At 36.9% G+C, this 16,003-nt stretch overlaps 1 protein-coding gene across 4 annotated transcripts in view; it reads right to left on the bottom strand.

Annotated features, from left to right (window-relative positions):
- LOC128855938 (all trans-polyprenyl-diphosphate synthase PDSS1) overlaps positions 1–16,003 on the bottom strand; it is a 157,418-nt gene that overhangs the window by 79,096 nt on the left and 62,319 nt on the right. For 2 of the 4 annotated variants that reach the window (XM_054091195.1, XM_054091197.1), the window contains exon 2: positions 2,032–2,256. In XM_054091195.1, coding sequence (XP_053947170.1) covers positions 2,032–2,256 — 225 coding nt within the window. Of the gene's footprint in view, positions 1–2,031; positions 2,260–16,003 lie in introns of all 4 variants that reach the window. The other 2 variants (XM_054091194.1, XM_054091196.1) reach the window with 1 other exon arrangement.

The raw sequence follows: 16,003 nt of genomic DNA, 5'->3' as shown, positions 1-16,003 counted from the left end.
ATTTTTTTATATTTTTTATCATTTTTTTATTTATTTATTTATCATTTTTTAATTTTTTTTTTATTTATCATTTTTTATTTTTTTTTTTATTTTTTTTTTATTTATTTATCATTTTTTTATTTGTTTTTTGTTTTTATTTATTTATCATTTGCTTTCATCTTACATATTAACACTAAATTCATGTTTGTGTTCAATACCTTTGCGAGTTTGTATGAGAAAAAAAAATCACATTTTTTTTTTTTTTTTCAAATTGAAATAGTACCTACTAAACGCCACTAAGAAGAATATTCGTACGAGGGTTACCTTTTCACAGGGTCACCTTTGCAAAACTGCATGAGATGAACTTTTATTCGATATTTTTATCGAAAATTCGGTATTTTTTAGCACAAACTTATTTGTTCTTGTTTCAGTGAGTAGAAAAATTCATCTTGCCTCAAAGATGGAATTAGCTCGTGAATATTTTCGTGGCTTGATTTATTTCGATTTTCGACGTGGGTTATCGTGAAAGGAGTGCATTGATCAACTTACTTCGGCTTTTGGCATCGAAGCACCACACTTAGCCACTGCGCAACGCTGATACAACGAGTCTAATGTGGCCGTCGATTCTTGCTGAATGAATTTCGTGAAGACCGTCCAAAAACGGTTGCTATTCCAGAAACAATTGATGATGAGCATCAGTCGATAACGCAAGATCATCGTGTGGAATATTTCAAGATAGAAGCATCCTTGAGCATTAGTCAAACCAGCATTCATTCAATATTGCATAAAGATTTGGTTGTCTAGAAGATTTGTTCTCGTTGGATACCGCAATTGTCCCAAAAAAGGACTAAAGTCGATTGGTGTTAAAAACATGTTGAAGAAATGCAGCCGCGGTGATTCAAAACACGTCTACGGCATCGTAACTGATGACGAACTTTGGATCTACATATGCATATGAGCCGGAAACAAAACAGCACTCGAGAGTATGAGTGTTCCAATACGAGCTTAATCCAGCTAAAGTTGTTCGCGGAAGAAGCACCTCAAAGCAAGAAGAAGAAAGAAAAGAAGGACACGTTGCAACAGTACCACTAGAGAAACTTAAAGCAGTCAATTTTGAGTAGTACACAACCAGAAGTTTTTGGATAGCTTAGGAAAATCAAAGGCTGAATACGAGCTCTCACGTATCGCTTCACACAACAGAGTTTTTGAACACTCAAAAGATCGAATCAATGGGTTATCTGCCTTACAGTCCTGATTTGGTACCTAATAGGTGCCGAACTTTAAAAATAAAATGTTAGGTCAATGTTTTTCCACGACTGAAAAACCTGTTGAAGCCTTAAAGAAGGTATCCACTTCTGAATGGCAAAAGTGAAAATTGATTCAAGCGAATTCAGAAATGTATTGACTTGCAAGAAAAATATTTAAAAAACAATAAATCCATTTTAATTATTATTTTACTGTATTTTCATCATTGGGCGCAAACTTCAAAAGGTAATTCTCGAAGTTGATTGCTTGCAGATGAAAAATGCGGATTGTGAAATGGAAAACTTTGGTGAACAGCAGCTCATAACTTTTATACTTCCGATTGAAAAGAATAAAAGAAAATTATGAGCTGCCGCTGAAAATAATTACAAAATAATTTCAATGCCTCAAACACTCCAAATAATTTTGTCCTTCACAAAAAAATCACTAAAAAACTTAAACCCCAACCTCCAAATAAAGTTGCTCTCCTTACTAAAAATTTTACACTCAACAAAACAATAAAGCTAAGTATTTAAAATCTACTTATATTATCGCAGCAATATAAACTCTTTTATAAATACACATGCAAGTACTCGTGTATGTATTTTTAAGTACCAAGGCACTTTAAGCCACTTGCGGAAGTATCATTAACTCATTTCACACCTACTTAGGCGCAACGTCAATTCACTAAATCTAATAGAAATCGTTCCATCCTGTCATTTGTCATGCATAGAGATGCTCACAAATTTTTATATAATGACTCACGCGCGTATATAAGTACATATGTATGGGTTACATATATATACTTACGTCTCTGACATCATCGTAGAAATATTTCAGATCGTCTTCAATTATGATGTAAGGATCGATTTGTAGCTCTCGCACCGGCCCAGCTGGCTGTTGCGTATGCACCGAACTATATTGACGGCAACTGCCTGTTATTGTTGTAGGATTAGAGCTTTTAGTATTTGCATTTGAGTTGTTTGTGCTTGTTGTGCTGCTGCTGCTGTTGCTGTTGCAGGTTCCGCTTGTGTGCTGCTAAAATTAGATAAGAAGAGAGAAATAATTTAAAATGTATGTGCATATACAATAATATAATACAATATTTATATTAGTATCTATATAATAAATAATAGATTTTGTCAATAAATAAGTAATAGTAAAAAATAATATAAATGTTAAGAAGCGACCACCTTGGCTCCTTGGCACCACAAGATCTACTCAGTTTTCTTCGGAGGTCGAGTAGATTTAAAGAAAATTATGAAGGGAACCCGAGTGAAGTACAATGGACTTAATTGTATCTGAGTGCTGTACTTGCTAGTCTGTCTCGACAAAAAAAAAAACAAAAAAACCAAAAAAAAAAATAGATTTTAACTTTTATCTCAATGCGAAATGGGAAAAATTCTTAAACTGCTAGGGCAGCTGTATCAATGGCAAATGTCCTGATTAGCGCATCTGATGAGACATGCGTGAATAACAGTTATACTATGGGACCTAGGACGTGTGTCATATTCTCTCAAAAGCTTGACAGATGTGTAGAAAACATGCGTTATAAAATCCTTTACTTTCGCAAGTGTTATTTGTATATTCGACGAGACGGTGCACTTGCTCAATGGTGTTGTGCTGCTTACGGAAACCAAATTGATGTTTGCGAATCAACTGTTTTTTCTCAACTACCAGGTATAACCTTTCAAGAAATAAGAATTTCCATTAGTTTGGAGATAATCGGGAGTAAACTTATCGGGCGGTATATTTCAGCAACTTTCCCGTCAGGTGGGGCAAAGCTTTTCAGCGAGATTGCATTGAAGAATTGGGAGAGAAATTGTGAAGCTTCTTTTGTTAATTTGTTAATTCTGTTAAGAGTTTTGCTGTTATTAGGTAGTAACCAGGGGATTTTTTTTGGTTTTAAGTAAAGTATGGAAGCGTTTATTTCTTCCTTATTGGCAAATTTATTGATGAATTTCAACTAAGAGTGTAAATAAAAGCTAGGAGTTGGATATTTGGGAGAGATGTTTAGCAAAGCAGTCCGCTTTCTCAGCGTTCCTTTTTTGCCCATATTCCATCTGACTTGAAAATGGAAGGTTTTTATTGAATTAGGTATTTTACATATCGTCCCCTTTCTGTGTTAACCTAGTATCTACAAAATCATAATTTTCAGTAAATCGATAAAAATGTTTAGAGTTACTTAAGTTCTATGAAAAGTTATAACTTATTTGATACGATACTTATAGCAGATACGAGGTTTTTCAATTCGAACATGTAGATACGAGAAAAATCGAAACGCTCTGAAAAAAATTCTATGATCATTATGAACATTGTATGTTTTGTTTTACGTAACAGCAGTGCTAAGGAGTTGTTTTTCACTAAAAATCTCAATTTCGAAAAAAATTAAGTTACGATGTTAACACAGAAAGGGGACGATATGCAAAATTTCATAGTGATGTGAACAAACAAGACACTGTTCGGCTAAGACTATACAGGCAGCAGAATTGGGAATTCTGACATCAGTCGTTTATGCCTTTACGATGAAGAGAAAATCAGGTGTGCAAGATTTCATGCTTGCACAGATTTGAAATACCAAATAAAAGGGGCCTTAGATTACTCTGTGGAGTACTTTATTTTAAATTTGTATCAAAGCAGCTCATAATTACTACCTTTATTATATGAAATTCGGTCCATAAATCACTGAAACACAACATTTTGCTAGTCAAAAAGCATATTTCGGTTGAACGCACCGTGTGACTGATCTGTCAAAGACCTGTTAGAAATAGACAACATTTTCATAAAAATGTAAGAGTAATGGCACAAGACCAGCAACAACGATTTGTAAGTTTGATTGTCGTCACGGCAAAGTAGAAAACCAGGAATGAATTCGCCTCTTTATTCAGTACTGACAGCCGCATGGATACGGCGAGAGAAAAATAAATCAGCTGATTTACCGATACCACTTTTTATAGACTCGCCTTGCAAAAAACTGATTATTCCTGCTCATTAAACAATATTTTTTGTATAAAAAAAACGGCAGATGAGCCAAACAAAACACGAGAAGTATTATCGGAATGCTTTACTATAGTTTGGAGTTATTTATCACAGGTTTAAACACTTTTGACGGGATTATTGGTTCGGGTTACACAATTGGGATTCAACATTAAAAACAAGTCAATATATTGAGCGATCAGCGAATGAAGGCGCGTGAACTTGGAAAGCTTACCGTGACTGCAGTTTCGCATAAAAATTTAGATATGAAAAAACTACCCGCCGGATGATTGCTGCCTTTACTCCCAATTCAAAAAATTTACGGCTGATTCCGAGGAAGTTTTTGCGCCATTTCATAACTGCGGACGGCACAGCTTAGGGAATAGTTCAGACAGTAAACTAAATCAACATTGACAACAGCGTTAAATATACGAGGAATTAGACCAAAGTGGGTATTTGGCCACAAAGCGTTGGTAACAGTATTTTGCTTGCGCACAATGTTGCTACTCTGATTTATTTGAAAGGAAAGATTTGAATACACAATAACCGCACTGGCGAGAAAAATGTTCTATTCCTCTGTATTCCCTCACAAGCCCACAATCGCAATGGCACAGTTTTATGGTCTGGATTACAAAGTACTCCAGGCAATAGGCTAAGTATTCTCTATTATCTATATTTAGATCCTTGGGACTATTTCGCGTTTTCAAATATGAAGAAAAGGCATGGCCCTACTAGATATGGGTTGAATGAAGAGGTCGTTGCCTACTTTGGAGAAAAGTTGAATTAAGTGTTCGAAAGAACAATAGAAGGAATGTATGTTGAAACATTATTTATATTTATTATAATTATTTTTATAAAAATTATATTAGGTGTTTGTCAAAGCTACTCTTCCAGAATGTCGTGGTAGTATTGAAGTTGTTCCACAAATGGATAAGCCTGGAGTCTTACGCCGCCTATCTCAACACCCAGCGACTACTATTTTTATATAAAAATTAGCCTTCAAGATGCCATGGAAAGTTTTCTATCTGCCCGAAAAATACTAGTCTAAATATGTACAGTTACTTCGCAGATAAGCCCTGACAATGAACAGTTACATATGCACATGTAAAAGCTTTTAAAATGTTTGTTAAGGTTGTGGTTACATGCGATTTACGAATTAAGAACTGAAAAAGCACTTTTTTCTAAAACTTCACAACATTCATTTATTCTTCATTTCTCATTTATTTTAAAACTAAGTACAACTGGGGTAACAGAGAAATTAGCAACACGCCAAGCCCGTAAAGCGTGCCCATAAAAAATCACAATTGCTGATTAAGAAATCGCACATAATTTTCGCAAAAACATTTTAAGTAAAACAAATTACAGCCTTTGCAAAAACAAATACACCAACATTTGCTGAGACCAAAAAAAACTTAAGACTGACAATTTTGAAACACTTAGCAGAACACGCGCGCACACACACACACACGCAAACTATGAATGGGCCTAAAAGCGTGCCATAGTCATACTTGTGATTCAATGTATTTGTTTTTGTTTTTTTAGCAGCTCAAATGAAGTTGCAATTTATGACGAGCACACGAGCAACAACAAAAACATAGATGGTGCTGTGTTGTTGACGAATTAGCAAAATTAGTGGGGTACAGCGAGATTAATAAGTGGAAAATTGCCTCGCTGCATCCAACCTCAGCCACAGCCAAAGCCACAACCACTGCATGGGGCACCGCTGAGGGTGGCGTAGTTGTAATTCGACCCACCTTCACTTTGCGACACTCACAAGCGCACACTTCGGGAGTGTTTTCGTACAGCGCAGGTGAACAAAGAAACCTTTGAGAGGCAAATTTAATGGTTGGCTACATTAGTTAAACGACACTATGCATGTATGTGTACATGTATGTGCGATTCATATGTGAACGCGTTTACTTTGCTAACTTAGAATAACCTTGAGGGTAATTTGTATGTTTACATTTGATCATTTTTGACCCCGCCGCAGTAACAACAGACAATTTTTATTGTTTGTACATATTTTCTAATACTTATTGTTGTTGTTGTTTTATGACTAAACTACCGCACAAGCGTATCCTCTCACAACCATGGCTGTGAACATTAACGACAATCGCTGCCTGTTTGTCTATATGTGCGTTATTAAATACTGCAGAAAATTTCAACAAAACTATTACACCAACAAAAACAACAATATCAGTATCACCAGCAGCGCAAGCAGAAAAACGTCGTCGTCTGGCTGTGTGCTGCACACCTGCATGGTAACGACTTAATTTGCACCCACTTTGACAATACTTGTTGTTGTTTTTATTATTGCAGTACTCCCCAAGTAGTCATTGCTGTTAGTCCACATACATATGTGCATACATGAATATCCACATGCATTGTTGTTGTTATTGTTATTAGCTGTTAGCATATGTTTTAAGGTTATCACATATGTTTGTTTTTGTGCGCGAGAGTGAGTGTGTGCTCCTCGCCTTTCTTGAGCAACTCAAGCAGCTTAAGAGCAATAAACAGCAGCAACAACAACACAGCAACTATTAGCAGCAATTTTATGTACATATTTCTACGTATTTTCCATCAATCAAATCACCAAATGATGCAAACTTTACATTTTCTATAACAACGCATTGTTGTTGTTGCTGCAATAGTTGTAGTTGCATTCAAAAATTAGTTTATTTGTATTTGATGTGTCAATAGCCACGAAACTGAGAGCACGCATGCACAACCCAACGCGTTGAGCAAATGTATGCAATGAATGTAAATAATGTTCATTTACATTACCAACAACATTGGCAATGTTAGCATAACAGAAGCAGCAGCAGTAGCAGTGTTGGTGACAACATAGATACTATCAAATGGACGGCATACTACAGAAGCTGCGGCTAACACTTATGGATATTTTAAGTAAATATTTATGCGTGATTGAAAGCAGATAGAGGAAAACCTAAGACAAATTAAAGTGAGACAAAACTTCTAACTCAAAACTAGTGACTTTGGGGCCAAATAGGAACCAGTCTGAGTAGAGGTGAGTGCACAAAAATCGAAGAAAAAAAAAAATAAAATGCGTCGCACGCAACAAAATATTTTTTTTTTACTTTGGATTTATGTATAAAAAAAAATACTCGAAATTTCAAGAACATTTTCTTAGCAATTAAGCAAAATATTTTTAGCAAAGTAAGTCAAAACAAAAACAAAAACCTTGACATACAAGATGTGGTTTATATTTCAGGCCAAATTTTTTCGTAACTTTTAAAGTATTGAATGCGTTTACAATTTCCAACATTATGTATAGGAGTACGACTTCACAAGGGAATATTAACAGGGCATGGTCTGTTAGCCATACGACCACTCGGTTCGGAACCGATTTAACGACTTAACCGATGAACGGTTTCTGCAAAAACTATAGAGATGAGGAAGAGGTAGAGTTCATTCAGCATTATCTGTGCAATTTGAGGGTCCGGACCGTTTATGCATAGTTTCGCTGAAGGGCTGATTGAATACAGCAAATAATCGAGATGAATATGTAAGGGTAGAACTAAGAAACCCATTCTTGAGAACCACACTAGACCTCAGTGGACACCGAGTGAACTCGTTTAACCCTTTCGGTACGGAAAGCCGCTAACGGAAATACAAATTATTTTATATGTTTAATAGTTGCAATGGGTGAAATAAAAGTCTTTTGTCCCATCAAAATTGTATTCGGTTAAAATGGGACGGTGGGAGGGGCTGGGACATATATGTCCGCTCAGTATTTTTATGGACGCATTTGTCCCGTTTAGTATTTTATGATCCAATATCGTTTTATATAAAAGTTTGTTTTATTATGAATTCAACATATATTTAGTTTCAGTAAAGTGAAAAGAAGAAAACAATGAGCAAGTAATACAGTATAAAAAAATTGGTTTTTACTTATGGTAAGGAGCAAACAAGAATACTGATGGGACAAATACGTCCCACCAGGATAAAAATGCCAGTAATTTTTATATAACACAAAAACGTTTACTTACTTACCTCAATATAATAATAGAGCAGTAGCACAATAAAGAAATATATTTTCAGTAAACTTTGAAGAAACCACGAAAAATCGAAAAAAAACCTACCACTTGCAAAATTCGCGTCCACTTTTGCGTTTGTTTACCATTTAACTTCAAATAACGGAAGGAAATACCGTTAAGAATGGCATTAACTACGAAATGGGATAAATAAAGTCCATTAAATTCGCTTAATTTCCAGGCTAGGTATCTTCACACATGTGCCGGGACATATAAGTCCCGTTCGGACCGAAAGGGTTAAGGTGCATCAGCTTTCACCAAACCCGGTCTAACCTAACGAAAACTAACCTGATCCGAACTAACCTCACCCAAACTGTCTTAACCCAACCCCTCAGCTTTCGTTATTCGTCTCCATGAAGACTGGGAGTCGCACTAGATTACACTTCACAAATCGTGCACTGTCTTCCAGGCTGCAGCCCTCGCAACCGACTCAGGTTTAAGTGGGCTTAATCGGAGCTGAAAACGCATAGACTGTGCAACTTTTCCGACCGTCGTTCTTGCTTGTAAGCTATTCAAGATCGAAGCAATCATACGCCGGTGATCATCAACGCCTTCATCACCTTCGTCAAGGACATCTTATCGATTTTTTCTGCTTAAGATCTCACATGGGAATTGAAGACAATGAAGTCGCAGATCAACATGCGAAAGGCGCTACAAATCAGCACTCATATTTGTTATACTCCGTGTCTCCACTGAGTTACGCTAAGCGTCATATTCAGTCAGAAGCGTTTGAAGAGTAGCAGCGAGAATATGAAGAAGACGCAGCAGGTTCTGGCACAAAGGTGTTCCTTCCTACCGTTGCAGACGCATGATAATACGCACGATATATAATATAGAGAAGATATATAATATAGAGAAGATTTTAATATTTCCTTCGAGATGACCCAGATCTTCACTGGACATGGTTTTAATAAAGCATATCTTAATCAATTCCCGTTATGCCTGCGCTGGAAAGCGCACAAAATATGTTCGAAATGGAAAGACAATCTTTTAAATTATATATTTTCTTCTTTTAAATATATTTTCCTGAGCGCTGCGATGAGAGTTAACTGGGCATTTAAAGCAATACTGCACTGCACTCGCTGCATCAAACTTTTCAGGTGCATAATAAAACTATACCTATGAAACCGGAATATGTAGTAGAACAATATTTTCGCTTTTAAGTACTAATTTCAAAAATTTTGGCAACCGGTAAAGTAGTTTGCTTCAATTTTGCCCACTCAATTTTTTTCTTTAAACATTTTTTCTGCATACTATGAACTTTTCACCTATGAAACACCAAATCCTTACAATTTTTATCTGACAATATTGAAGGCATATTGGAAAATATAAACACATAAACAGAGGATCTATACAAAAAATTTACTTATGCGGAGCATGCTTAAGTTATTGGTCAATACTGTATGTAGGCATATTTAGTACAGGCTTGTTTAGGTGCAAATTCCATTTCATTTTACTCGAAAATAGTATCCAACTTATATTTAGATTTTTTTCTCTACTAGTTTTTAATGCTTCTTCGCGTTTTCGTAACGCGCGTGCGCCTACCTACAATTATTCGTGTCGAGGTGCTAATCAAAAGGACCTTCATCACTACACGAAGAGATCACAGCAGGTGTAGTGAACTCACACATGCATACTAACTAACGTAAATTATGCACACAAACATGCAAAATTACCTTCGCTTCACATACATAAATACATCTACAAACAATAAATATTGAACTATTAAATTTGGTAAGACCGACATGATTAATTGCACAAACTTTGAAGACTCTAAGCTTCACGATAGGAATGTGTGTATGCATGTGTGTGTATATAAATGTATGTATGTATGTGTTTTTTACTTTCGTTACACGAGTTAGAAAATTTTAATTACAAATGTTAATAGGAACTTTACTGATAAATTTTAGTGCTACCTAATAAAATCTGGTGATAATCAGGCGGCACAGGGTGTCATCCGCCAGAAGTGCACTGCTATGCAATGCTTTATTATGCTATAAATACGATATGAAGGATGTCAATCATAAAAAAAAGTTGTATACATAAATTTATTTTTATTATTTTAATCATCTAAGCTAAGTAAGCACCCCTGTCAAATTTTGAGGTGAGTGAATAGAGATAGGCCTTAATATTAATAATATTTGACCAGTAAAACTGAGCAGAAAGGCGAAAAAATAATCAATTTTGCGGATTTGTTTTTTTCTTTTTGTTGTTTTGTTTGTTTTCTTCGAAATTGAAAAAAAAAAATTCTTCAATCTTCACCCACCGGAGAGAAGTTGGGGGAATTGGTAATTCGACCTTCAAAATAGCTAAATCCAGCATTTTTGATAGTTCTAAGTGGTAAAAATTGTGTGACAATTTAAATTGCTTCAAATATAGTTGAAAAAAGTCGAAAAAAATCAATTAATATTATTAAACGAGACGGAATCTCAAATGGTTTTTATGAGGAGCGTTTTCAGGGGAGAAACACACTCGGAGGTTTTGCATCGTCTGCCGAGGTGCGTCCGCTATTAGGAAAAACCCTTTCTATCATTCGGTGCTTCGTGTACTGGGTTTCGAACCTACGTACTTCCGAATGGTACCCAAGCACCAACCCATTCGATTGTGATGGCCGAAGAGAGCTTCATTGCACTCCAAAAAAAGGATAAAAAATTGTAAATGTGCACTGCGTGAAACACATGCATTCATTTTAAAGCGCTCTCAATCCTAAGCGAAGAAGTAGCTACAGAGAAGGTTGTCTCTCAATTTAACGATAGAGCAGAAGTAACTTTTTTGGCCTCGCTTTAATACTTCTCAGCGGTTCAAGGTAGCAGAATAAGAAGTACTCTGTAGAATCAGCAGGAAAATGGTAACCCAATTTTCCTATAACTTCAAAAAATTTTAATAAAAAAAAAAAAAAAAAAAAATCTACAAGTACTAAGTGCAAGATTAGGCAAATTTTTGGTTGATTGACCTTCTTGCTGTTTATATAAAATCCTCTCGAGATTCCAGGATTTTCTTTCATCATATTTAGAAGTAAGCAGCGATGTGATAGCCTATGTCGAGACAATGTTCCCTTGCAAGAGTGCATAAATCAGGTCAATTGCGCTCTCATACGGCATATTCAACATATTTAGCCTTTTCTTTTTCCAACGGGTTTAACGGTAAGGAATATGGGTTGAATGGAAGAGTCATCGCTGAAAATACGCCTGTTTTGAGGATCTCAAGAAGTTATATTATCTCTCTCTCAAGACCATGGAGAAACTTTGAATGAAATGTATCAACTAGGCCGAAAAATAAAAAGTTCTCTTTGCCGAATAGAGTGTTCCTACACTTTTATTTTATTTATATATTTGAGCTGATCAAGTATTCATCCAGAATCCCACTAGCGCTTCCGCACCATTTTGTTGTCATATCCTCGCTACCAACTTGTTTAACGGTTAATTACAGCCTGACTATACCCAGTATATTCGGTTTAAGAACCTTATCAGGGTGTTGACGTCTAAGCCAGACAGTTGTTCGAGACTCTCGAATAGCGGTTGGCCCAGGGTTAACATTCTGCCCTTGCATAAGATAGGGCATTCTCAAAGGAAATGGAAAATCGTTTCCTTTTTCTCAGGTTGTTTGCAACTGTGGCAGTGTGTGCTGTGAGGGATACCCATTTTGGCTGCTATGGTACTAGGAACACTCTTCACCATCTATTGGAACCATCAACTACAGGTTTACTCGATTTCGGGAAAGGAAAGTTTCGATTACCCAATTAGAATCAACAATATTTGTGTAACAAACTTAAATATAATCAAAAGAGAAGGACAATAAAGGATAGGATTTAAGGTTTAATATTTGGAATTCAATCATCCAATTTGGTTTTTCAATAATTTTTCACTAAATAAAAAAATTATTTTGAGTGATGAAAAACCTTGTCTTGACCTTTACGCGCACCATTGCCTGTCTGTTTGTATGCTGCAGCTGTTATAGTTCGGAAGTGTCAAATATGATTGACGTATGACGCCATTAACAAAATTATAAATCTTTCGATAGGGTGACTAATTTTGTGCCACCTTATAAATATTATATTATATTCAAAATGCACTGCTGAGGTACCTCCAAACGTTTGTTCAATTGCTTGCAACTTTTGTATAATTGCAATAGATAAAAAAAAAACATTTTACAACCAACTTTAACCACAAGCGGTTATTTTTACGCATAATATAAGGTTGTCAAAAAAGTCTTGCGGTATTTTTATTGAATTTTCAATTGTTCATAAAATTGGTTATAATAATGCGATTTAAGTCAAATATGCGCCGTTTTGTTCGATGATGAGTTCCCAACGAGATGCCAACTTCATAATGCCCCTCTCATAGAAGCTCGCTTCCCTATTGTCAAAAAACTCGGAGAGCCAATTTTCACAGGACTCTCTTGAGGGCAACTTCCGACTACCAAGCTCGTTCGCCATGGACAGAAATAGTTGGTAATCACTTGGTGCGAGATCCGGACTATACGGTGAATGCAAAAGAACCTCCCATCCGAGCTCCCGGAGCTTCTGGCGCGTCACCAAAGATGTGTGTGGCCTGGCGTTGTCCTGATGGAAGACAATTCGGCCTCTGTTGATCAAAGATGGCCTCTTCTGCATGAGTGCTGCATTCAAGTGGTCCAGTTGTTGGCAGTACAGGTCCGAATTGAGCGTTTGGCCATAGGGGAGCAGCTCATAGTGGATGATTCCCTGCCAATCCCACCAAACACACAGAAGAACCTTCCTGGCCGTCAATCCAGGCTTGGCCACCGTCTGGGCAGCTTCACCGCTTTTCGACCACGACCGTTTGCGCTTCACGTTGTCGTAAGTGACCCACTTTTCATCGCCAGTCACCATCCGCTTCAAAAACGGGTCGATTTTGTTGCGATTCAGAAGCGATTCGCATGCATCCATACGGGCAAAAATGTTTTTTTGCGTCAAGTCGTGTGGCACCCATACATCGAGCTTCTTTTTGAATCCAAGCTTGTTCAAATGGTTTATAACGGTTTGATGACTCATGCCCAGCTCTTGGCCGATGCTACGGCTGCTACTATGCCGGTTTCTTTCGATCAATTCAGCGATTTTATCGCAATTTTTGACGACAGGCCTTCCGGACCGTGGCGCATCTTCGATCACCTCTGCACCAGAACGAAAACGTTGAAACCATCGTTGTGCGGTGGAAATGGAAACTGTATCAGGTCCATAAACTGCACAAATTTTATTGGCAGCCTGAGATGCATTTTTACCTTTATCGTAGTAGTACTGTAAAATATGCCGTATTTTCTCTTTATTTTGCTCCATGTTTGCGACGCTATAACTCACGAACGACTATAAGCAAACAACAATTAATTAACCACGTGTTAGCACGTGAAAAGAGCTTTCCAAAAAGCTCTAGCGTGAACGGATGTGACGAATACAACTAGAACTATGCGCTTGCAAAGACAAGCTTGCGGAAATACCGCAAGACTTTTTTGACAACCTTATATTTTATTGTAAGTTTGTGTACATATATGTGTGTGTGTGTGTGAAACGCATTTTTGGGTCACTTAGTGATTCAGAAGATTTGCAAAAAACGAGTGCCTGTGGGCTGAATCAGAAGATGCATACTCGTACAATGATTCACACATTGAAGACAAAGACGTTGCCCAAAGGCATATTAGATTTGGTAAAGAAGTAACTGACGCATGAAGTGCTCAATGAAGGTGAGCCCAATACTCAAATGAATTTTGTTGAAAAAATGTTAAACGAAATTGCAAGTGTTTAAGATGGATACAGGAGTCGTCATTGGTAGATCGGAGAAGTGAGAAGTTGATATTTATTTTATTAATATATATTTATTGTGATCTGGTTTTTGTTTGCAATCATCTTGGGATTAAGGAGCGCGTATCAAGTTGGATATTCATTTTATAGGCATGATGAGAATTGTCAAGAATTCTGGCATGCTAAACACACTAAAAGCGCCTGACGTGGATGGTATTTTATATATGAGACGTTACATGGTGGGTGTCAATAGTCCATAGTAAGCGCATTATTTGCATTGTGGCTGCTGAAACAAACAAAACAAAAAAAGACAACTACACAGTTACACATTGCATCAGTGGTGCCATCAAGAGGAAGCGGGCAACCGCGGTAATAGCACAGACACACCAAATTTAGCGAAGTCCTCAAACATCTGTGCGATCCTTCTGCCAGAAAAATGAGAAACACAGATGGCGCTCCAAGCAGTAAGAAAGCGTTGTTCCTAAGCAACGGCAGGTAGGCATTCCCACTATTTAGGACTGGTAGCGGTAGGCTAATCACCTATCCTGTGAGAAATAAAAAAAATAGAGCAACGAAACCAACGCAAGACTGAGTTTTGTCGAGGCCCTATGATCCCGAAAGGAGTGAACAAGGAAAAAAATATATGATGGGCGCTAATACAGGCCTGGGTGACCTAAGACCCTGGCGAGAAGTTATGAGCCTACATCACGGCTATATCGAATTCCGTCAGCTTGATTAAAATTTATTGTATAAGTAGAATTGTTCAGCCAGTAAAACAATAGCCTGAGATGAGTAAATTAATAGCCTGTGGTGAGCTGTGCGGTGTGGCCGCTTCATACTGTATTGTAGACTGCAAAGATGCTATTTTAGGCTAACGGTTGGCAACTTGACATCGCTAGTATAGCCTTCATAAGATCCAGTCAAGGGGGTCACGTGCCCGAAATTATTTTTAAGCACTAAATACCATAAAATCGGTCACCTAAAGCAGTACTTTCTGCATATAAGACCCGAGAAAAATGCGTAAAATTCACATAATTTATCCGGGAAAGATTTTCATGGAAACCCGGTTAAAAGCAGTTTATACAAAAACCCCGCTTGATGAAATTGGTGTTTATAGAAGAAACACTATCAGTGAAACAACCGCTGTTATATATATTTAAAGCACATCGCAGTCGTATTACTAAATCAAATTTTGCATATGTAACTTTTTAAAAATGTATGTAGGTATGAAAGCCTACAGATTTCTATACCACAAAAAAAAAAGGAAATCAACTACAAACTTTTTTAAGCTTACTTTTTATCCGAGGATTTTTGTATGAATTTTTTCAAATTTTTAGCAAATCTCTAAACTTTGCTTTATATAGTAGTTGTTATAGCATGAACAATAGTATATTATATTTATAAATAATTGTGAAAACCGACTGTATATGCACCAAAATTATCAAAAAGATAAGAGGATTCAATTTGGTCATATCTATCCGTTTGCCTGTCAGTGCGCATGATAACTCGAGCAATATTAAAATATTTCTATGGAACTTGGCACACATAATACGCCTTGTCCTCCTCGGGAATCCAATACACCACGATCTGAGGGGGAAGCTCCGTATTGGGATTAGTTGGCCAACTATCCGGGAACAACGCTTGTGGTGATCACTCAATCATCTGGACGGAGAGTACCGCACCAACAAATTTCTAAGTCAAGATATACTTGGAATCGTACCGAAGACTGAATGGTGCAGGGAACTAAAACATGTGCATCGCTAACGGAATACCTGGCCAACTTTGGGAGTAACTGTGGCCTTATCCGGGTATGGGGCATTCTCCTTTGTAAACGTTGGTTGTGGAGCTTGACATTCCGGCAGGCAAAGCAACCGTAAGAATCAGGCGATGTCAAACCGAGAAAATCTGGTATTAAAAATGGGCGAAATTTTTGAACAACCACGCCTACCTCTTAGCTAGTAGTAAATTTCAAAAGAGAAAAAAACCTTAGCATCTCTGT

Source organism: Anastrepha ludens, chromosome 2, assembly GCF_028408465.1.
Source record: "Anastrepha ludens isolate Willacy chromosome 2, idAnaLude1.1, whole genome shotgun sequence".
NCBI classification, from domain to species: domain Eukaryota; kingdom Metazoa; phylum Arthropoda; class Insecta; order Diptera; family Tephritidae; genus Anastrepha; species Anastrepha ludens.
This window is presented reverse-complemented; position numbering and strand designations above follow the sequence as displayed.